This window comes from Copadichromis virginalis, linkage group LG14, assembly GCF_057382275.1.
Source record: "Copadichromis virginalis isolate Kocher_CV1m ecotype Utaka linkage group LG14, C_Virginalis_male_GT1.1, whole genome shotgun sequence".
NCBI classification, from domain to species: domain Eukaryota; kingdom Metazoa; phylum Chordata; class Actinopteri; order Cichliformes; family Cichlidae; genus Copadichromis; species Copadichromis virginalis.
The window spans coordinates 23,696,664-23,721,873 of NC_140631.1; the positions used below are offsets into that span (position 1 = coordinate 23,696,664).

Here is a 25,210-nt window from a genome sequence, read left to right on the forward strand (position 1 = left end):
ATGTTTGAAATGGATAGATTCAACACTCATCTTGAGATCAAAGTTGCGCTGCTAAGCCAATATTGATATTTGCTGGCTCCTTTACCTGCTATATATTTTTCATGAAAGTATCTCAAAATCTCCATAGAAATGCGCCTGGCACCGAAAAGACATGATGGATGTGCCATGAGGCAGAACGGATAAAGAAATTCTACAATCAGATGAAGACAGCTAGAAAAAGTGAGACTTTACATGGACAAAATATTTATTTTAGGACTCTAGCAGCATAGCCATAATGCACCTAAAAGTACACTTGGACACTGGGAGATAAGGAATATAAACAGCTGTAACTTTTAAGCAAATAAATACAACAACAAATGGACTACAGCATACCCAGTCCCAGATGCTTGACATGTTTTCCAGTTGGGGACTGAATAACTCAGAATCTCAGCCAAATCCCAGACTAAGAAGCAATCAAAGCAATGCAGGCAGAGGAGAGAAAGCAAACTCACTAGCTGAATGATAGTGGGAGGCAAACTCTCTCCCTTTCAGTCTGAAACTGATAAGTCTCAATGACAAACTGCACTTGAAACTAGCTCCTCGGTTCTGTAGACACATGCTACAAGAGCTGCAGAAAGCTTTTAGAGTCACTCTCACATTCACTCTGTCCAACGCAGGAGTTCATCAGGAGTGAATCAGAAGTATGTGTTTTTTCCTGAGTAGAAAGAAGAGCCAGCTGGAGCCTCCTCTTACATTTTTTGGATTGGATCTGCAGCCATATAAACATAAGCACGCATATGGATAGGTGTGCACACAGGAGCCAGTTCAAGTGTTTGAAATGCACTAAAACACATGCATGTGAAGCGAGTTCGGAGACTTGAGGGGCGTCTTGTTATGGTTTACTTTTAGATTGCACAATAATAATAATGATGCAATAGGGGAGTGCAATCATTAAGATAAATATGTGGCATTTAAAACTTAATATTTAAATGCATGGGACAGAAGTGTGAAGTCATAGACAGCATGTACGTGCACACTTTTTGCGAACATGAAACATAAAATAAGAACTCTTTTCTATATAGATTGTATTGTGGGAATTAATAAAAATCAAATGAGCAGCAGTCATCAATAAATTAGCAAACCAAGCATACTAAGCAATATAATGCAGAGCTCTTTTTAAATTAACATTTTTATTTTGCAAAAGTTTAACATCCGATGCAAACAATATCAATTTTAGTTATTATATAAAGCCTTTATATGTACTTCTTGCTGCCTTGTGGCTAATAAGCATCAGCAGACATTTTGATGACTGAGGATTTTAAGTTTAGGAACAAAACTTTTTTGCACCTGTTCTAAACCTTTGATTGATGCAGCAATAATTATGACTCCATTCACCTGCGGTTATGCACTTACCTCCTTGAAGAGAGGGTTGAATCAGTGCTAAGAGGAAGAGTCCACAGAAGAGCAACAGAATGTTTCTGTTAGCCATCTCGCTCCAAAATGCACCACCCCTCTCCCGATCAGCTGGTTTTATTCTCTTCTGGCTAATTACCACTAGCCCCGAAGTCTCAAAGAGTGATGAAAAAAAAAGAAGCAGGGGGAGGGTGAAAAAAGGGAAAAGCTCAACGTAATTATGAGAGGGCAAACACTCTGGTTCAGTGGATCACTTTGCTTTATTTCCTCGTCTATGTCTGGTGTTGCTGTTTTTATTCTGGTCACTCCTGCCAGCAGCACAGACGCTCCTGCCAGCAAGGAGAGGGAGAGAGAGAGAGCGAGAGACATACAGGCAGATACAGAGAGGGAGAGGGAGCAAGAAAGACCCCATCCAGAAGGAATTGAATTGACTGCCAAGCATTTGCACGGATACAGAGCATACTTATTTGTTACAGACTGAGGAAGAGCAAACAACAAACCCAGATAATTACCTGCGCTTTGTGGCTTTAATTTTCAGCTTGTTGCTTTTCAACACTTGCAGTGCCACGATCTTGCAACTCTTTTAACCAAGCAATCACAAAAACCTGAGGATAGAGGGTGAAAAGAAACACAGCAAGAGTCAGCATCTTTCCACCAAATATAAGAGCCACATATTAAAAACGTCCCTGGTTCAAAAAACAGCTGGGGAAACTGAAACATGCTGTGCCCGGCAACCCGCAATGCAAAAGGCAGGAATCGTCACTCAAAGATGACACCGTGTGAAGAAGTCAAGGATGATGTTTCTTAGGAGCTAATCGATGTCTCAGAAAGTTCATGAGGACCTCAGTCAATGTCAGGCTTCCGGGTTGATGTAATTGTGCTCCTTAAATAGTGAAGTTTTTATTTGTGCCCCTGATAACTTTGGTCGGTTTACATTTGATCAGCTGTTCAACCTAAATAAGTTGGTTGTCTTCTACGATCCTATTTTTAAACATTTTATTGCCTGAGCAAACCATCCCTGGATCAAATTCAGTTCAGTTTGGTTTGATCTATATAGACATACAACGACTGTCTCGCCACTCTCGCCATTTCATTTGAGCAAGCAAATGGCGAGAGTGGGAAGGAAAAACTCCCTTTTAACTGGAAGAAACTCTCAGGAAAGGGGATCCACCTGTTGGTTAGAGAGGATGGGGGGAAGACAGGAGAAAAGACACACTTTGGAAGAGAGCCCGAGATAAATAATAACTAATGATTAACTGCAAAGTGGTGTGTAAACGCATAGAAAAAGAAAAAGGAGAAGAAGAAATGTTCAGTGCATCATGAGAAGCCACCAGCAGCCTAGGCCTATTGCAGTGTAACTAAGGGAGGATACAGGGTCACCCAATCCAACACTAACTTGATCTTTTGTGAAAAAGGAAAAGGATCACCCTACACTCTACAAAAGGTCCAGAAGGCTGCTACAAGGCTTCTTATTAGCTCATGTGACAAAGTTTAAGGCTTAGTTCAAGATTTTGGTGATCACTTCCTGAACTCAGCATGGTGGCACCGTGGTTAGCACTGTTCTCTCACAGCAAAAAGGTTCTGGGTTTGAATCCACCATGTGACCAGCGCTTTTCTGTGAGGAGTTTGCATGTTTTCCCCATGTTTGTGTGGGTTCTCCCTGTGTACTAACCTTTCTCACATAGTTCAAAAACATGCAGTTAGTGTTGTTAGGTTAACTGGTGATTCTAAATTGCTCATAGGTGTGAGTGGTTATTTGATTCTCTGTTTTAGCCCCATGACCAAGTGATGGCCTCTCCAGGGTGCACCCTGCCTCTCGCCCTATGGCAGTGGGGACAGGCTCCAGTCTCCCTGTGACCCTGAATTGGATAAGTAGAAGAAAATGGATTGATAGATGGACTCTCTGTACTCTTCACAGTCAATGTTCTGTGTCAGTGAGCTTTATAATCCTTATGTAACTTGCCAGACTTTGAGGTCTACTGACCAAAGTGTCCTCAGTCCAGGCTGAGAAATGGTGCTTTTGAGGTTGTGGCTCCAAGGTGTTGTAGAACTAACATTGGTTGATTTACACTGTTAATACATTTAAGAAGAAGTTTAAAACCACCTGTGAAAGCCTATCTCAGCTGTCTTAGGGCGAGAGGCAGGGTACACCCTGGACAGGTCGCCAGTCTGTCGTAGGGTTAACACATAGAGACAGACAACCATTTCCACTCACATTCACACCTACGGGCAATTTAGAGTTACCAATTAACCTAACCCCACTAACTGCATGTCTTTGGACAGTGACAGGAAGCCGAAGTACCTGGAGAGAACCCAGGCAAACACGGAGAGAACATGCAAGCTCCACACAGAAAGACCCCGGGCAGATGGTGGACTTGAACTCAAGACCTTCTTTTTTTTTTTTTTTTTTTTGGCCTGTCCCGTTTGGCTCTTTTGCCATCAGAATTGTTGTCTAAAGGCAAAGAAAGATGCCCAACGGATTTACTTTACCAAACTGACCATCCCAGCCTTGCCGTAATGGTCCATTTGATTCACCTTTTATTGTTTATTTTATTTTCACTTACTGAATACGGGACAGACTTGACTGGGGGAAAGAAGGGGAGAAAGAAAGAGGGAAAGAGAAACAGCTGAGAAGAGGGACGGGGGAGAAGGGCAAAAAACAAAAACCAACAGAACGGGCAGAGAAAAAAAAATGCATATATCAATCACCTGGATCACCTGCTGAGAAAGAAAAAAGCAAGCAAGCAGAAGAGAACAAGAGTAATAGAATAAACAACATCACAATGATATATGGGAATATGACAGTAAATACTAAATGTTAAACATTATTGTGCAGCACATAAGATCAACAGAACACAGTGTGCTTTGAGGTAGGAGCCAAAAAGGGTGTAGTTTATGGGTGTGATCACCCGTGTGTACACCTGTGAGCATGGACGCGCTTGTTTTTTGTTTTTTTAAAAGGTTCCTTCATGTAATAATCTGCTAGAGGGTGTGGGGGGGCCACAGCCCCGTCCTCCAGGGCGTGAAGCAGGTGTGGAGGAGATCAAAACTCCAGACATCCAGAGGCTCCCAGAACACAAGAGACCAAGGAAGACCAACAGCGGGGCAGCTGCGCCACTGTCCCGGAAAGAGCTGAGGAGAGTCCCAGATGAGGGCTCACTCAGCAGCCGCGGAGCAGAAGCCAGGGGGAGTTGCAGTGACGCGCCCGTGAGCTCCGCCGGCAGCCAGCTGCGCCTGAGTGACCGAGCCCCAGGCCGAGAGGCCGGGGGCACCCCGCCTCCGAAGTGGCCCGAGCGAGCCTCAGGCTCTAGGCCCCGATAAGCGGCCGCCAAGGAGTGAGCCGGTGTGTACCTGGACGCCCATCCCCGGACACAAAGAACCACCAACGCACCGATGTCTGAGGGGGTCCGCCACTGGCAGGGGAAGTGGTGGTAGGGGGAGATAGGCCTCCAAACCTTGGAGGGCCTGAGATGTCCCCAGAGAGGTGGCGCCTGACACCCAACCTGACATATAGACACAGACATACAGGCACACACAGATACAAACATCCATTCCCACCCTCATGCTCTCATATGCACTTACTCCACACTCAACCAACGTGGAGACAGACATAAAGAGACGTTGTACACACGATCACACTCCCCAAGCGTACTCTACAAACCGGGTCTAGGTGCCCCCGCCCCTGGAGGGGGGAACTGCACCCAGACCCAGGTGGTGTTTCCCTTTTCCCTGCGGTGGGGGGAGGCAGACCGCCCCGACTCCGCAGCAGCAGGAAGGCTCCACACTCCAGACCGCAGTCGGACGGCCAACTCCTCCTCCTAGTCCTAGCCCCCCTGCTCCAGCAGGTCGCAGAGAACGGGGGTGAGAGAAGACTCCGAACCTCCCTCCACCCGCTCATTGTAATGTTGATGCATGTGTGTTCTAAGGTGCATTTAAAACCCAGGAGGGCTTGGAGCTACCTGCCAGAGAGCAGCAGGTAAGCGCATGGTCCCTCCTGCTAGCCCTCAATGTCTACGTGTATTTAAAATTGAGAGGTGGGCAACGATGCCAGGGGTGGGGTGTACACCCTGATGGTACTTTGGACTCCGTGTATCGTGCCCACCCCCAAGATCCTATATGTATGTGTAATGAGAGTGTGAGTAATGTGAATGTCTAAGTTGTGGGATAAAATTGAGGCAGAGGCAGCCAGAAGGGGACAGAGGGGGGGGTAGCCTCCTCTGCACCCTGGTGACATACCCCTACTCCAAGGCCCTGCATGTGTGGGTGGTTGTGGTGGAGCGGGAAGAGGGAGGCAGCTGGAGATGGGGAGGGAAGGAAGGGAGGGGCAAGTGACCCCTCCCTGGGGCCAGCTCCCCCGCTGACCCCAGTAGGCACCCCCATACTCTGCGACCCGCCAGGGAAAGGGGGCCCAGGCCCATCCAGACCGGGCCCAGTGCAGCAGCGCCGCCCGGCCCCACAGAGCCCGGGACAGTCCACCCAACCCCACCACAGAGAAAACTGCACCCACCCCACCATCCACTCATCTTCCAGACTACATAAGACAATAAACACCCAGGCTGAGATCTTCCTCCACCTCTCCTGTATCTCCCCCTCCTGCAGAGGCAGCTCCTGAGGAGAGGAAAGCTCCTGCAAGATGTGACAATCTCCCCCACCAGTTGAAGAGCCCCCCAGGTGGCTCGACGCACCGGCGGCACCCTGCTCCAGGGCTGGGCCCCCATGCACCCACCCGCCCACAACCCCGGCAACACACCAACCAGAACCCAAGCCCCCGAGGCCCGGTCCGGGTCCCAGCCCAGAGACGGAGCGCCCCCAGAACCTCACGCCCATCCCGGACCCACCCAGGGGCAGCCAGGCTACCAGGTCAGTAACCCACGTCCGTCAGCACAGACCCTCCCCTAGCCCCGCTGCACGCAGCCGCGAGGAAACAGTCACCGGAGAGCCAACAGAGCCCCTAACCGGACATGACCGCTACCCCGGGTTGAGCCCCCCAAGGAAGATGCCTCCGGGGAACCCCCCGACGCCCTAAGCCTGTCCCTACCCCCACACCAATCACAACAGTGAAGGCGGGACCAAACTATGACCCCCCACCCCCAGTAGGTGATGGAGCTGATCAAAGGAGCCCAGAGCAATTGATCTGATGTGGTGGCAGAGGCTGTATCAAGACTAATGTAATCTAATAGATAATTTCTATATTGGTTAGAATTAAGATTATTTTTATTTTTCCAGTTCATGAGGACTGTTTTCTTGGCTATGCATAGGGCAGTGAAAACCATATGGGCGATATTCTTTTCTGAAGTGACATTATCTAAGCTGCCCAACAAACACACTAAGGGGGAAGTTGGAATGTTACATTTCAGACACTTCGATAAGTCTTCACATATCTCGCGCCAAAACTTTTGCACTGGTGGACAGAACCAAAGAGCGTGGATATAATTGTCTGGTGAATTGGTTTGGCAGTGTGAGCAGTTGTTGGTAGTGTAAAGCCCATCTTGAACATCCGATGACCTGTATAGTGCACTCTATGTAATATTTTGTATTGAATTAATTGAAGACTGGGATTTCTAATTAGATGAAAGGTTTTTAAGCAAATCTGAGACCAGAAGTTTAGGTCTAAGTTAACTGATAAATCCGCTTCCCATTTTGCAATAGGAAGTGATATTGATTCATCTGTTTTAGAAAGCATTCTGTATATTTTGGATAGTAATTTGGGGGGTTTAAGAGTAAGAAATTGAACCACACTTGGTGGTGTTTGTAGTTCAACTTGACCCGGTTTAAATTTCTTTTTTACTATGGATTTAATTTGTTGATATTCTAAAAATCTTTTCTTGTTGATCCCATATTGTGTAACTAGTCCGTCAAATGAAATAAATTCTGTTCCTTCTAGTATATGTTCTAAATATTTGATTCCTTTATCACTCCAATCTGAAAAGTTTATCATATTATTGTTTTGTAATATGTCAGGGTTGTTCCAGATAGGTGTACGTTTGCATGGGATTAATGAAGACGCCGTCAATTTTAGAAACTCCCACCATGCTGTCAGAGAAGAGCTGATGTTGATGCTTTTAAAGCATTCATGTCGTTGGATGTTTGAGCTGATAAATGGTAGGTCTGAGATCTCTAGATTATTGCAGAGTGCTTGCTCTACATCTAGCCAAGGTTCATCTAAGAGGGTGTGTTTTAGCCATCCTGAGATAAACTGAAGCCTGTTGGCTAAGAAGTAGTGCTGAAAGTTAGGCAGTTCTAGTCCTCCTTTATCCTTGGTCTTTTGTAGTGTTTTTAAGCTTATACGTGGGGGTTTATTTTTCCAAAGGAATTTGGACATACATGAATCTAGAGATCTGAACCAATCTTGTGGTGGTTTAGTTGGGATCATTGAGAATAAATAATTTATTTTTGGTAAGACCATCATTTTTATAGCGGCAACCCTTCCCATGAGTGATATGGGTAGACATTTCCATCTAGCCAGATCATCTTCTACCTTCTTTAAAAGTGGGATATGGTTTAATTTAGTTAGATCTGCAAGCTTGGGAGAAACATTAATACCTAAATATTTTATATTTCCCGATTGCAGTGGTGTAGAAGAGGAATTATGGAAGGAGCAATTAATCGGTAGGACTGTAGATTTTGACCAGTTAATTGAGTAATCTGATATTCTTGCAAAAGAGTTTATCAATTCAATCACCCCAGAGATATTGGTTTGTGAATTTTGGAGAAAGAGTAACACATCATCCGCATAAAGGCTGATTTTATGTTCCACGTTCTTGCATTTTATGCCCTTAATTACTGAATTCTGTCTAATTGCTGCTGCTAGTGGTTCAATAAAAATTGCAAATAGTGAAGGGGAGAGTGGGCATCCCTGCCTGGTGCCCCTCAAGAGACAGAAGCTGGAGGATGTCTGGTCATTTGTTCTAACACAAGCTGTTGGGGAATTATATAATATTTTTAACCAGTTTATGAAAGAGGATCCAAAACCAAATTTGTGTAAAGTTGCAAATAGAAATTTCCAGTTAACTCTGTCAAATGCTTTTTCTGCGTCTAAAGAGAATATTGTAGTTTCTAGGTTTTTACTGTATGAGTAGTCTATCAAATTAAGTAATCTACGTGTATTTGTTGATGAGTGCCTACCTTTTATGAAACCAGTTTGGTCAGGATGAATTAAGAGGGGGGTTATTTTCTCCAGTCTCTTTGAGAGAGCTTTGCAGATTATTTTAAGGTCTACATTTATAAGGGATATTGGACGATAGCTTGAGGGATATACAGGGTCTTTGCCTGGTTTTAGCAGGAGATTAATGTTTGCAGAATTCATATTTGATGGAAGTCTGCCCTTTTCTTTAATTTCCAACAACGTTCTGTAGAAAACTGGTGCTAGAATCGACCAGAATTCTTTGTAGAATTCTGCAGGAAAGCCATCTGGACCTGGAGCCTTATTATTGTGCATACTTATCAGGGCTTCCTGGAGTTCACCTGGTGTCAGTGGTGAATCCAGTGCCATTGCTTGAGTGTCCAATAATTTTGGAAGAGTTATGTTGGACCTTCTTGCTGTGAGGCAACTGTTCTATCTCATTTATTTCATAGGATCCTGTTTTCACTTTTGTAATAGAAGGATCTCACTGACTTGACCCTTGGAGCATCCATCTTCACACTTCACCACTTCTTCAAACCAAATCCTTCTCAGTCAGTCCTGCCTAAGCATATTTAGCAACACCTGCACGGCTGAGCTCAACAAATCTTGCTTACAAATCATTACTTTTACGTGGGTGATGTATTTGTCTTTGAATGCGCAGGTGACAAAAACTACTTTGGGGGAAAAATATAGCAGATAAACAGCTCGCTGTATTTTCTACTCATGGTTTAAAAAAATACAACGCCAACAAATCAGTTTAAAAAAACTTTGTTACCTCCCCACTCATTAACTGTGTCACACTGTGAGTGTTTCATAGACACAACATTACCACTGTTAGATCACTAACGTGATACATCCTCTCCAGACACCTGTGCGCAGATTGATCTTGGCTCCACACGCCGAGCCATTACTTACAAAACACCTCACTGCTGACAAAGCTGTTATTGTGCATCTCTTTTTTTCTGCTCTGGGACATATATTTTGGATTTTAAGTGGAAGAGGTTAAGCAGAGGTACTTTTTTACTGGTGAGAGCTGCGGCCAAAGCCATTACTCTCTCAGACACAAACCTGACAGACTGGGTTGTTGCATTCATGCTAATGGGTCTTGCCTTCCAAGATACACAGTATCCTTCATAGTAGTGACAGCCACCCGTTAATGTTCATATTCCCTCGTGTTGATTTTCTTGACGTTAGGTAAGGCATGCAAACAATATCAGCTGTTACAGGTTCGATCAGAATGAAGGCAAGGTATATATTTTGGTTTGAATTATGATGTTGAGTCATGCTGTTATGGATCAGCTTCAATTTCTCAGCTAATTAGAAATAATTTCCATTTATGCCCATCTTCCTGAAGGAGTGCTCCCAAATCACCTCTCATAACAAAAGGCAACTTATATATGCTTAGGATATCACTCTATCATACACTCTATCAAGTCAGACTTCAAGAGTAAATGAAAACATGTGTTGTCCTCGGTAAACTCATCAAAGACACAGAACAAGTCCAAAACAGTCTATTCCAGTCAAGATCCTGGAAAGTTTTAAATTGCTCTCAACTCTTGTGATTAAAGTAAATCATTAATTACAATCTAAACATCAGGACGACACTGACCTAATCCTGCATTCTGCATGGCGGTATTCGTTCCATGTTTGGTTTCAAACCAAAAACCCCAGCTGACTACTCTGTTTGGGAAACAAGTGTATTCTGGATGAGAGCTTCGTTTTTCTCAATTTATTCACAAGACTAAATGTCTATTTTAGCTCATGTCTGGTATTCTTCCTTTGGGCTGAGTTGGATGGTGTTTTTGCCAAAAGAGCTGAGACTGAACATGGACTCTGGTGAGGGTTGATGAGAGGTCACGCAAAGCCCACTGCTATTAATTAGACAATGAACTTAATGGTTCTTTGTAACAGCTTCTCTGATGGGTTAACAAGCTGCGATTTCTCTTTGCTTTTTCCACAAGGAAAAATTGTCCAGAATTTATGGTTTTTCAGCGCAGTAGCCAATCTCCAGGAGCTAGTCTGACATGGATTCACTAATTCGGCTCACCGCAATGTAATGTAATTAGGTCAACTGTGTAACTGTAATGTTGCTTTTCAATTAAGATAACTGGTGGGCAGGCAGCCTGTTCAGCCTGTTCACTGACAGCTGGAAGAAGTCCAGACCTCAAGAGATCCTCAGTGATTAAGAAAATTGATCAGTGAAGAATAACTAGTGGACGAGGTTGCTGTTCAATAACACCTTATGATTATGTTCTAAGAATTACACACTTACAGACAAATTCAAGAAAACCCCAAATCCTGTGACGCCATGATGGTGTAAGTTCTGTTATGCTGTCGAGGACATTGTTCTGGTTTGGGTCAGTTTCTAAACTTAGAGGTTCACTGCAAATAGTACAAATTGTTTGGAATCAACTCATTTACAGTCATGTGAAAAAGAACATGTTCCCTCTCTGCTTCCATAGGCATTAAGAGGCTCAATAGGAACCAGGTGCTGCTAATCAAATGTACTTGATTAACTGATCATCAGCAGGCGGGAGCATCTCTATAAAAGCAGAAGTTTTGGCAGTTTGCTGGTCTGGAGCATGCAGGTGTGTGTTAACACAATGTCAAAATCTTCCCAGGAATGGATGTTCCAGCAAAATCACCCAAAGGTCGGTTTCTCCAGAGTGTGCAATCCTCTGAGAAACTGCAACAAACCCAAGAGCTGCATCTCAGACTCTACAGGCCTCAGTTAGCATGTTTGATTTCATGACAGTGCAATGAGAAAAAAACTGAGCAAGTATGGCTTGTTTGGACATGTTGCCAGGCTTTGTTCTCTCTCTGAACAAACCACGAGATGCCTGGGACAATGTCCTTTGGACAGATGAGATCAAAGGGGAGATGTTTGGCCATAATAAACAGCAACACATTTGGAGAAAACCAAACACAGCATATCAGTGCAAACACCTCATACTATCTGTCAAGCACAGTGGTACAGGGGTGATGATTTGGCCTTGTTTTGCAACCACAAGACCTGGACACCTTGCAGTCTTTGAGTCAACCGTAAACTCCTCTGTATACCAAAGTATTCTAGAGTGAAATGTGAAGCCATGTGTCCGACAGCTAAAGCTTGGCCCAAACTGGGTCACGAGAAGGGACAATGATCCCAAGTGCAGCAGGAAATCTATAACAGAATAGCTGAAAAAAAAAAGAATCGAGGTGTTGCAATGACCCAGTTAAAGTTCAGACCTCAACCTGACTGAAACAGACCTCAATGAACTGTAACACTGTTGTAAAGAAGAATGGGCCCAAATTCCCCTGTAATGATGTGAGAGACTGATAGTCATACAGAAAATGATTACTTCAAGATAATGCTGCTAAAGGTGGTTCTACAAGCTGATGAATCATGGGCTTACTTAGCTTTTCACAGGCGCCTTGTGAAAAGTTTCACATGACTGTATCCTCTAATAAAATATGTTTCTGCCCTGATGGGAGTGATCTCTTTTGGATTCAATCTTTAGGGTACAAAGGTCACAGAATTGTTTGATGAATATGAAATTGACAAATGACCAGATCATCAAGTGACTGAACACCCCTGGGAGACTTCGGGCCAGTGTTTTAGACAGACCTCACCCACGATCATCAATAAAACCAAATGAAGGAAAATTTTTTTTGGAAGGATGGAGTTTCATCCTTCAGTAGCATTCAAGAGAGTCGATGCGAAGATGCGCTGAAGCAGTTCTTGTGGCACGTGGTTTCCTGACACCTTACTACTGAGACACTTTATGTGGTTTTTCCTTTGATTTGTCAGTGTAAATCTCTGTGAGACTTTGGATCCTCTTTGTCACATTGCATTGCTCAACATACTGCAGCATTTGGATTTTCACACTGTAATAAACTGTCTTAACCAAGGATTAGGAAAAGACCTTTTACAGTTGGCAAAGCCGTGGAATATAATCCATTTTGAATTTTGGCTTTGCTAGAAAGGAAATAAAGTCTGTAAAGTCAGCTTTTGAGGGCTCTCCAAGAAGGCACACAAACTTTATATATAAACTTTAGTATATTAAATTCCAACTGAAGATTTAGTCAAAGGCATTCAAATAAATTCACCACTTCAAAACTTACTGACCCAGTTTCCTCCCTCAGTTTTCCTCAGAATTTGATAACAGACAGATAATAGATGCTATAAAGCAACGAGCAGTTGAGACTTCACATCTTACTGAGACTCCAAATGGAATATGATTAGTTAGTGATAATTTTGTGGGAACATTTAGATACTTTCTTAGTTTTTCCTTCTTTAAATTTGATATTTGTTGATGAAGCTATGATGCAAAATGTTCAATTTTGAAAAAGGTTTTAACGCAAATCCACCCATAATGGAGTAATCCTGCTTACAAATAAGCAAACAAGGAAATTAAAAGAAAAAAAAAAGACAAACCACAATAATTACATAACCTCATTGGTGGAGATGATTAATCTAAGGATATTTTCACACATGCAGTGTTTAGCCTGTTTATGTTGGTCTTGCTTTCAGGCCTTGTGTGTGCCCGTGTGGTTCGGTTGTGAACATGGGTGCAGACCAAAACAACCACACTAAGATGCTTTGGAGGAGGTTATCTCCAAACAAACTCCAGATCTGCAGAGACTTGTTTATGTTGAGAATGTGATCCACCTCAGTCTAAACCATTTATCGGGTGTATGCCGCACGTTTTCTTTGTTTAGAGTTTGAGAAACAAACTCACCAACTTAGAACTAGAGTCACGTGACAAAAAGTTTTCACAGGACTTTGCAGCTCTGTTCAAAACTAAGAAAACTGCTTCCTTAGGAATTAAAAGGGTAACCAGCAGCCAGGTGGTGCACTTGATTAAGTAATTATCAGCAAGTGTGAAGAGTGGACGTCCCGGCAAATTCACCCAGAGGCCAGACTGTGCAATAGTCAGAGCAACTGCAACAAACCCAAGAGCAGCATTTTATTAAGGGTGTTTTCACATCTGTGGTGTTTAGTCCTTTTAAATTGGTCTTTCATTTTCCTTCTTATAGTGGTTTATTTGGCAGGTGCGAACATGATAATTGCACCAAAACACAAGCAGCGAGACACTTTGGAGGAGGTGGTCTGGATCCAGTTCCAAATAAATTCCAGAGCAGGTCGTTTATGGTGTGAACCTGATCAGAGCCAACAGATGTATGCTGCAAGTCTGAGCTAAAAACCTTCCTGTACACAGTCAGTGGTGCTAGCACATTAATGTAATGTAAATTCTCCATGTGCCCACTAAGCCAGAAGGTGGCACCTTCTTTCTGTATTTGAAGGTGGAGGTGTGGCAGGAGGTTCTGGTTGCTGAGATCGGGGACAAACCAACTCAAGGAAATCTTTTACAAAAGAGCAATAGCCCTAATCAATGCTAACAGCTAACCTGATTAGCTACCTCCTTGGACTTTTTTGGGGGGGCAATAATGTGCAGTGGACATTCATTTAATTTATTATTCATACCTTTTTTTTCAACTTTTTGTTTACTTTAAAGTTTACTGTGTTGTGTTTTGTTGTGTTTACTTGTGCTTAGTTCCAACATGGGACAGTTTTCCAGTTTCATTGTACTACTGTACTAAGTATGACTGTGCAATGAAAATAAAGAGTTATCTTATTTACTTCTGTTGCTCCTGCCCCAGACACATCTGATCAGTAAGCTGACTAAATGTCGTCATGTGGTTTGTTGTGACATATTTTGGTTCCCCTGTAGTTTTTTTTTTCTGTAAGAAAAGAAACCAAATCACAGGAAAAATCTACAAGTTTACCATCTTATCAACTGATTTGGATCAGAGTAAATATTCTATCGGTGTGAAAATGCGCACAGACTACAAACAGACTCTCGGTTGTCAGGAGAAAGCCTCTTTTCTCTAAAAAGAATATGGCAGAATGGCTTTACCTGAAAGTTACACCTGAACATGTTTTTGGCTAAATGCAAAAACCAGCGCAAACACTTCATCTCAACAGTCAGGCACGGTGGTGGAGGGGTAATGATTTGGCCTTGTCTTGTAGCCAAAGGACCTGGATACCTTGCAGTCACTGAGCCTTGAACATTTCTGTACAACAAAGTATTCCAGAGACCAATTTTATCTCAACTGAAGAAGATCTGGTTCCACCGATCTGCGTGAGAAATGGGCAGAACAATTGCATTCTCTTCCAATAGAGGGCAGTACAGCTACCTGCTCTGATTAAATGGGTTGCCAACTGCCAGTAAAACAGATGAAGATGAAGAGGAAATTACATAATACTCATTTTGTGAGTGAGACAACAGTATTTGAAAAGTAAAAGTAGTCTGTCTGACCTGGGTCTTGGAGAAAATTCCAACCCAGATGAAGGCCCTAGCATGAGTAGTGGTCAGAAGAAAGCAAAAAATGTATACTGGGAACAGACTGAGCCAATTTCGCTATACCCGGTGCGAGGGGAAAAATTACCAATAAGCTTTTTGTGACATTGGTGTTTGATGGTGTGCCCTGTGATTTTTTTCTAATGTGAAATGTGTGCCGTGGCTCCAAAAGGTTGGGAAACACTGCCATAGAGTGGTAAATAAGTCACAGTGTAAGGTGGCTGTCAATGAAATTATGCCAAAAGTGTTTCTTGCTCTGAATGTCTGGTTTTGTTTGAGTTTTAGCAGGTAATAAAAACACAATCCCACAACTCTAAAAGGAACATTTCTTACATTTTGTTCTTCCATGTTCTTATTTTGCACATCAGCCAAAGTGACACCAGAAAATAAAGCAGGATCTGCTACAAATTAAGCACAGGTTGAGGTTCATGGCTTCCAGCTTAATTGCATTATATGTAAATTGTATGAAGCTGAGGCCCCTACCCACTTACTGTCCATTGTACACCCATGGACATCACGCGACATGTATATATTCAAAAATCAAGCAATTCAACATCCCTAAACAGATACATATTACCTATGCTGGTGGCATCCTCAGTGAACTAGTTTTGCTTCCTGCAGTGATCTCAGGTTCAAACAACCACTGTGCTGATACAGATGCCGTTGTTTTCTTGTATATTTCTTTGAGCATGAGGGCACTCACTGTTTAACTGTCCACAGATGGGCTTCCATTGGTACAATAAACCTTTGTTCACTGGCTAAGTGCTTACATCTTGCTGCAGAGGATCAGCTCTGGCGTCATCATCATGAGATAATCACAGAGTGAAGTTGCTTAGCTATGTGGCGTGGGTCATTCTTAATCTGCAGCTGACACTGTACAGATTTGTCTGATGTTCATTCACCCTCGGTTTGTTTTAAGTCTGCAAAAGACGTACAAAGAGTAAACCACAGTGCTGAGGCAAGATGAAGGCATTCTTCCAGCCCATGTCTTCTGTCTCTCTCTCTCTGAGGTGGGACACTGCAGAGTGCAGCCTCACAGACTGGTAGATGAGAAGTGCCCTGATGCCATACAAACATTAATGGCCTGTGTTGTCACCAGCAAACACACACACTCTGGCCTACCTCCAGAGTTTGACACTCACATATCCAGACCATGCTCCAGATGTTGTTTCTCTGCAACTAACATTGCTCTGCATACGAAGCAAGATCCAGGGAACATCAGATCTAAGCCCAGGCACCCAGGGAAAACTGATGACTTCTGGTAAGAGCCAACCCAGGAAGCAGGGTGACTCATGTTTGGCATCAAATCTTCAAGACTCAAACCTTCAGTGAGCGTTGCAAGGGCTCAAATAAAGCATTCAAATCTCTGTGTATCATTTTTTGTCATCTTTGGCAGTGATAATTAAATTCACAACACAGGTCTCACAGGCATATACAGTCTGGTGTAAAGTAAAGCCCAGACCAGCATCATTACAGAGGTAACCTAAGTTTCTCTGATTAGCAGGGTAACAAGATAAATGGGTGGACCTTTTTCAAAATTCAGGGTTAGAATGAAAAATAAACAAGTATTCATCATGACATCCTTTGAGGTTGACTCAGCACAGAGACAATTGTTTGCTTTTTAACTTTTTAAAGAGATAAAAGTTGCGTAGTTGGTTCATGTGTAAAGCTTTGGGTTGTGCAGAGCTGTTTGCAGGCACGTGCACAGACTCCAGGTGGTGCTCAACCACCTGCCCTTTTGGCCTCTTGTTTGCTACGCATCTCTTTTGCATGTCAGTTTTGTTTTTCACTTTCTGTTTTATAATTTTCTATTTGAATTTCAATTTTGACCCATGACAGCAATTACTTAATATTTTATAACCCTGAGCAATTATGTTTTTATGACTCTGCAAGCTGCTTCGTCTGTTTGCCACTGTTATGAAATCAAAATACTACACCAACATGTCAGTACAGCCAGTAAAAGTAAAGTAATAGCAGCCGATCAATAGTTTATAAAAATGGAGTTAGACTTATTTAAAGTTCACTTCTCTTTTTCTGATTGGGTCAGTTTAGCTCATGTGCCCATGTGACCTGTAGCTGAAATGTTCTGCTGTTTGGATAATTTGTGCACCACCTTAATGAAATATTACAACCCTTCATAGACACATATGCCATCCAAATCCAAGCTCCAAGTGTCAGTCACAAAACTATCTATTGTATATATTATATATTTTCAGTTCAATTCAATTTCATTTCAGTTTTTTTTATAAAGCACCAACTCACAACATCTGTTGCCTGAGTGTGCTTTATATTGTAAGGTAAAGACTCTACAATAATACAAAGAAAACAGTGAAAACCACAACAATCATAAGACCCCCTACGAGCAAGCTCTTTGATGACAGTGGGAAGGAAAAACTCCCTTTTAAGAGGAAGAAACCTCCAGCAGAACCAGGCAGAACCACCTGCTGGGAATGATTGGGGGTTAGAGGAGGAAGACAGGACAAATGCAAGCTGTGAAAGAGAGCCAGAGACGAATAATAATTAATAATTAAATGCAGAGAGGTGTATAAACACAATGAGTGAAAAAAGGTGAGTAAAGTAGAAATGCTCAATGCATCATGGATAGCGCCCAGCAGCCTAGGCATATTGCAATGTAACTAAGGGAGGATTCAGGGTCACCTGATCCAGCCCTAACTATAAGCTTTATAAAAAAGGAAAGTTTTAAGCCTAAGCATAAAAGTAGTGAGGGTGTCTGCCTCCCGAATCCAAACTGGGAGCTGGTTTCACAGAAGATGAGCCTGAAAGCTGAAGGTTCTGCCTCTCATTCTACTTTTAAATACTCTAGGAACCTCAGGTAAGCCTGCAGCCTGAGAGCGAAGTACTCTAATGGGGTGAAATCATAAAATAAATTCATTAACCTCCGAAGACCCAAACTCTATCATGGCATGCATTTTCAATTTCTCTTTGATATTTGGGCTGATTGGGACCTGATGAATGTAAAAACAAAGAATTACCAGATTTTTTTTTAATTTGAGTTTTGTTTCAGATAAAAATTAGATCCACATATGAGGACATTCGTTTTAAATTTCGATAGAACAGTGGCAGTAATGTCCTCGTAAGTGGATATCAGGCCCTTGTAGAGCAAAATTTTGTATTTTGGTCTAGACAACCCAAAATGTGATGTCCACATATGTGGACGCCATCCTAGGAAGTTAAGGTAAGGGGCCTGATTATTATTTTGGAGCTATTGTGCAAATGGAAGAAAGGAGTCCTACATATTTGTTTAGTATTTGCACTGAAGACATATCCACAAAACTACACCAGAATTCCTCACAGTGTTACTGGAGGCCATCCAGAGTAGAAATCTGATTTGATTAGTTTTATCTGAACTTAGAAGCAGAAAATATGAGGTCCTCCAGGTCTTTATGTCTTTAAGACATTCCTGCATTTTAACTAATTAGTGTCTGTTATCTGCCTTCACGGATAGATAAAGTTTGGTGTCATCTGCATAGCAGTGAAAATGTATAGCTTATAGCAGCGTCCAGAGGATGGTCTGTTTATTCAACCTCACTCTGGTGCTGGTGCCCAGCTCTCAAGTTTAAATACATGTAGACATTGAGGGTTCTCGGGAGCGGCCGTGCTGACCCCAGCTGCTATCTGGCAGAGGGTACCATGCCCCTCCCATGTTTTAAATGCACTTTAGAACAGCACCCAGGAAGTGGTGGAGTGAGGTATGGGGTCTTCACACCCCTGTTGTTTGGTTGCCATCTAGGGCAGGGGGCTGGGAGAAGGAACTAGCCATCTGGTTGGGGTCTGGGATGCTGTGCCTCCCTGCTGCTTGTCTCCACCCCAGAATAAAGGGAAACATCTCCTGGGTCTGGGGTCGGATTGGCCCTGGGGGTATAGAGTATGTTTGGGGTGTGTGAGTGTGTGTACAGTCTTCATTTCTGTTTGTCTCTCCATGTTGAGCTAGTGCTCAGTATTTGTACATGTGTGCATGAGGGTGGGAATGCATGTTTGTGTCTGTGTGTGCCTGTTTGTCTATGTTTATGTGTCAGGTCAGGTCTTGGGCTACGTTCACACTGCAGGCGAAAGCGCATCAAATCCAACTTTTTTGACCCTGTGCGACCCATATCCGATCATGGTGTGACAGTGTGAACGGCACAAATCCAATATTTTCAAATCCGATCTGGGTCACTTTCGTATGTGGTACTGAATCCGATACATATCTGATGTTTTAGAAAGCGACTGCTGTGTGAACGGTCATGTCGCATTAAATCCGTCTTTTACGTCACTGACACAAGACAGACGCCAATTATCAGCGCCGGAGAAGTGCCCGAGAAGACATTGTGAACGCTTCCTGGCCATCCAGTGTAGATGTTAGTGAAACTGTTGGGAAGACAACGTTGGAGAAACGTGAACATTTTATTTGTACTGTATAATCTGCAGTCAAAGGAGCTTGCAAAGAAAAGCGTCTGGACTTCTTTAAGTTACTTGAAGACGTTTCACCTCTCATCCGAGAAGCTTCTTCAGTTCTAAGGTCAAATGGTGGAGAGTCCCAGATATAAACCTAGTGGGAGTAACCCCCCACAGAGGGACAAAAGGACCCCCTGATGATCCTCTAATCGCCTGAGCCAAGGTGTGAAACTGGGTGTGGGTCCCAATCAGCCAGAGTTTTGGGTGAGTTCATTGTGAAACCTGGCCCCACCTTATCATGCGAATTCCTGAGGTCAGATGGCCCAGGATGTGAGTGGGCGTTAAGGCGTCTGGGAAGGGATCTCAAAACTGGATTATAGATGGCAGAGAGTTGGTGTCGTAAACCCCCGCCTCTGTTCAAAGATGGTCGCTCACAGTGGACATAGATGGCTTCTTTCACTCCTCTTTCAAACCATCTGTCCTCTCTTTCCAAAATGTGAACATTGGCATCCTTGAAAGAGTGTCCTTTATCCTTAAGATGCAGATGGACTGCTGAGTCTTGTCCTGTGGAGGTGGCTCTTCTATGTTGTGCCATGCGCTTGTGAAGTGGCTGTTTGGTCTCTCCAATGTAGAGGTCTGGGCATTCCTCGCTGCACTGTACAGCATACACCACATTGTTAAGTCTGTGTTTTGGCGTTTTGTCTTTCGGGTGAACCAGTTTTTGTCTGAGCGTGTTGCTGGGTCTGAAATACACTGGGATGTCGTGCTTGGAGAAAACTCTCCAACAAAATAACTTTATAACTTAAAGCAAAATTGGGAAACGTAAAGTCCGAAACAAGTCTTTATATTAAAATATTACATATATGTTATTTTAATACAGATGAACTCTTATTTATCATGTGAAATATTACATTTGAATTTGCCAGTTGGAGCACAATGTCAAAAAAAGACATGTTATTGCTTGTTCTTGTAATAAGTATAGAAATATTCATTCTCAATTTGTGTAAACTCAGTGTTTGTCATGGTCCGTGGGAGTACCTGGAGGGGTTTTCCTTCTGTGGCTGCTGAGCTATCCCTTGGGGGCGGAGACTTCATTGCTTCACCTGAGCCTCATCTGCGAGCAATCAGCGGGAGACCTACTTAAGCTGACTCAACTGGCTCCTCCTCGCCAGTTTGCGCTACTCTTCTTGGTGGTAAATGACGTTTACCCTTCATGGTTTTCCTTGTGTGATTTATCTCTTGGAGTAGGTTCTGTCTTCCCTTCATTCAGTGGAGTTCCAACCCTGGCTTCACCTTACTTGGACAGTCTCTGTCTCCCAGCCTTTCGGTTCATGACAACTTTGTTGAAATTTGAAGTAAATTTTTGATCTGATAGATATTTGCATGACTGAATGGGTGTTGAAATCAATAAGTATGTACATGTAAGTAAAAAGGTGTGCCTCTGTGTGCAACCTAATGTTAATAAGAAATGTGCCCATTTGTGGCATGAGCAGCTGCCCGCAAAATGTCTGCTCACGGTTAAGTTGGAAGTGAGGTGTTGTGATTGATTTGTAGTAGAAAATTCACATAGAAGAAAGCTTAACATGGTGGAACTAGAGAAAAGGTCAGTGACAAAATTCATGATTAGTAACTCCAAAAACTATAACAAATTAAAACAACTTTATGTCATTATAGGAGTCACAAAACTTAACAAAACAGATAAAGGTCCAGGCGAGAGTTTCAGGAGAAAAAGAACTCTAGAAGCTGATGAAAGTGAAACCATCCATAGTGAGCAAAGACAGCCAAAAAAAGCAACAGAGTAAAAAAAATCACAGTAAGTATCAAAAAGCAAACAAGCATAAATAAAATCGGAAGAATAATACACAAAACAAATATAGGGAGCTTGCACTGTATACCCTCGCCAAAGGCAAATTGATCTACATGCTTGGTTTGAAATAATAAACATTACAGCATCAATCACTCACATTAAATACTGATACGGGCATCACCTAAAAGACCTATCTATTCTATCTAACATGTAAAAGAAAAGAAAAGAAAGTCCTGGCATTGTAAGCCAATATCCCTTCACAGTGAGAAGTGACGCTTACATATTTGTAGATTGTTTTATTTCTGCCTTATCAGAAAATTTCTCAGGCTTTCTTTGGGACTTGGGGACAGAAATCAGGCAGTGTGCCACTTCACAGTGAGAGAGAGTGAAGGCAGCAGAGTACACGGGCAATATGACATGCTGATGAAACAACTTTTCACCATGTCAGATGGTGCCCAGCAAAAGAAATGCTTAGGATACCATAAACATTAAGTTGACATGTTAACAAAATGTTGTTGTACCTAAGGCATGGGAAAACCAATTAAGTGAGGCCAAAAATATAACCATTCCCATGCATTTCACCAAGTTTTCCCAACTTAAACCCCCACCCACTGAAATTTAGTTGCAGTTAGTTTACCCCGCATCTCTCGGTTCAATTAAGAGCACTGACGCTCATTTCCGACAGGCATACCAACACACTTCCTTAACATTGTTGGGACTTCCTTTTTTCCTCCATAACGGAACTGTTGGAACCAGAGAAGGGAGCTCAGATACGATAAGTACTAAGTACTATAGTGTGCAAACATGAATTAATACCATTATCATAAACACCCTCGGAGGAAAGACTGGCAAACGGTCCCTTTCCCTAGATAAGCCAGCAGGATCTCACAGAAAGTCAAACCGGGTCACACCCTGAAAGGAGACACTTTACAAAAAGATTTGGGGTCTTATAAACAATCAAAAGGAATCTTCCATTTACTGAACTCGAGTCACTGAGGAAATTTGTTTTTGCAACCAAATACACCACCATCTCCTTATCCACTTACCTTACTTGACACTAAGCAAAGCAGGCTGGAAATTCCTGACAAACTAACGAAATACACCCAATGATAACAATGGTAATGTAATAGGGTTATTCCTTTAAACTAAATTCTGTGAAAGAAAATCAACAGGATTATATCAATGATAATGTATAACTGAAGTGTAAACAACACCCCTAAAACAAACAAAAAAGCAGGAAACCCTGAAACATACATTACTGCTTATACACAACAACGCACAACAGGACAGCTGGAATCTACAAGCCAAAAAGGCACCAAGGAGCCGTCTTTATGACACAGGAAAGTGAAATCTACTCTCTCCAACCAAAACAAAGCTACAGCAACAGGTCGTCCTGTGGATAATATATCAGAAAACACTTTCCTCCTTGCATATCCAGAAAAAAAACTGGATCAACTTAACACCGCACTAAAGTTTCTATTTCGACTTTCAGTCCAACGTAAATGCAGCGTGGCAGCTAAATTTTATTCAACCCTGTACTTGACTGCAGTTCCTGACAAAAGTAATCTCTGTGTTTTTCGCTTGCTTAACATTTAGAATTTCTTAACTAGTCATTTGTTTGCTTCAGCTCACGACCATTTCTGGCTGCACAAGTAAGGAGCATGTGGTAAGCACATGTAAGCACATGGCCTGAGAACTGGGCAAACGGTGCACTTTGACATTAAGACTCACTCTAAAAAAGCCACTAAAACTGCAATAAACAATATACTACGGATACCATATCAGTGCAATTCAGAGGTCCTCCAAAAGACAACAAGTAACTGAAACTAATGATTATATTTAAAACACCACAATAAGTTTTAAATACTCTATTTTGTTGTACTTCTTTATGAAGAAAGTTCCAAAACTTGAACTGAACTGCAAACACTTTTAATGTTTTACCATAACAAATATGGTAGTAAAAGACATCTATCCAAGTAAAAATGACTCAGATGTAATGGTGCTTAATGAAATAATAGCACACTGAATCACTGCAACCAGATTCCAGGATCAACACACTGAATGATGGCCATCAACTTTGAATAAGCATTACAGACTTAAACACACCCTCCTTTTATGGTACATGAAATTTTGAAGAGGGCAGACATGTCTCATCAGGTTTAAATTAACATTTAAATTAGCATTTTTATTTGTATCTCATTATGAAAATTTTTTTTTGTCAGACAGTGATTACTTACACTCACTTTAGTTGGACCCCCTCAGAACTGTCTTAATAAACTCGTAAATTCAACAAGTACAGTGTCATGTTCAAGAAACCAGTTTGATATTATTTGAGCTTTGCAACATGAAACTCTTAAGGTGTCCATAGGCACCACAGTGGTGCAGTGGTTAGCATCGTCACCTCACAGCAAGACTTTCCTGGGTTTGAATTGGCTGGGGACCTTCCTTCTTGAGTTCAGATGCTATCACTGTCTGAATCTTCCCATATTTACAAGTAATTGATGTTATCTTGATTGGTGATACTTACTGTAATTGGCCCTCGGTGTGAACCGACTGCCAGATAGCCGCCCCTCCCTCAGCCTGGTTCTGCCAGAGGTTCCATCCATCCAATCTCTGCCACTTATCCTTCCCAGGGTCGTGGGGAGGCTGGAGTCTATCCCAGCCACATTCACACCTATGGGCAATTTCGATTCCAATTAACCTATCCCCACTAACTGTCTTTGGATTGTGGGAGGAAGTCGGAGTACCCAGAGAGAACCCACACAAACATGGGGAGAATATGCAAACTCCACACAGAAAGACTCGCCTGATGGTGGAATAGAACTCAGGACCTTGCTGTGAGGCAACATTGCTAACCACTGTGCCACCGTGCTGCTGAGGTACTTCATGTTAAATGGGAGTTTTTCCGCCCCACTGTTGCCAAATGATTGCTCAGAGGGAGTTTGGGGTTTGATTGTTCATTGTTGGGGTTTTCTCTGCATTATTGCAGGCTCTTTACCTTACAGTGTAAAGCCCCCTGAGGTGACTGCTGCGCTATATAACTACAGTTGAATTGAACTGACAGATAAACAGTTAAGAAAGAGTAAAGTTAGATTTAACATACACAAGCAGGATACCGTCTTCAAGTTAGAGAGCACAGATGCCACGCTGTGACATCAGTGCTCTCTATCTGTGGTGCTATATTTGTGTATTTCCTTACCGCTTTCATATTTTTGTCCATCCGTGTGGCATGCCTTTTTGTATATTTGCTATGACCCAGTCCTTTTTTTCTTATTTCTATACTCATGTGTTGCAGAGTCCTGTTTTCCCACAGACTCTACTCTTCTCTTGGCCCTTTTGCCATTTATATTTTAGATCTGAATCTCTGGGTCATGTTTATATAAAAGAAAAATGGGAACTCTTGATTACTGTTATTGTTGAATGCATGAATTGTCAAACCCCCAAAAAACACTGGACCTGCGAAAATAAGATTTTAGGACCCCTTGTATTAGTAGCAGTGTATGAAAAAGGGACATTAACCACTCTGTGAGATAGTCAAAGGAGCTTGCAAAGAAAAACGTCTGGACTTCTTTAAAGTCTAAAGAAGTCCAGACGCTTTTCTTTGCAAGCTCCTTTGACTACAATGACCTGGATGACTGAGAACCATGAAAGAGACATTAAAAATAAGAAAAACGAACACTCACAGTCCATCTGTATAAACACGTGTCTTAATATATGAGTCAGAGTAAATTTGTAAAAGTAAGTTTATCTTTTTTCACTGACTTCACTCCTTTTTTTCCAATATATCTTACGTAATGAGTGTGCTGTGAGGGACAATAACATTGTACTACTACAGCTTTATGACCAGTGTATAACCAGATTATTATTATTAGCTGCACAGTCCAAAAATAGCACAATTCATACTTCTGTTTGTTGTTTGTTGTTTAGCTTTTCAATATTCATGTAGGAAAAATTATAATATAGTATTAAAAACTATGATATCCAAAATGTTTAGAGCAGGCATAACAAATATGAGAAATTCAGACACTTTTCTTGTCTTTTCAATTCGGGGTTGGTTCATTGACAGGTAAAATGTGTGTTTTTATAATATTTCAGCTGAATCATATATAACCACATGCAACAATGCAGAGAAAGATGGGCTCAGTGCAG

The 25,210-nt window shown here is 42.2% G+C and overlaps 1 protein-coding gene across 4 annotated transcripts in view; it reads right to left on the reverse strand.

Moving 5' to 3' along the window:
- Positions 1-1,667, reverse strand: part of elna (elastin a) — a 58,453-nt gene extending 56,786 nt beyond the window's left edge. For all 4 annotated transcript variants that reach the window (XM_085430013.1, XM_085430012.1, XM_085430011.1 and 1 more), the window contains exon 1: positions 1,393-1,667. In XM_085430013.1, coding sequence (XP_085286139.1) covers positions 1,393-1,468 — 76 coding nt within the window. In that variant the 5' untranslated portion in view covers positions 1,469-1,667. The remainder of the gene's footprint in view (positions 1-1,392) is intronic.
- Between the last annotated feature and the right edge of the window lie 23,543 nt (positions 1,668-25,210).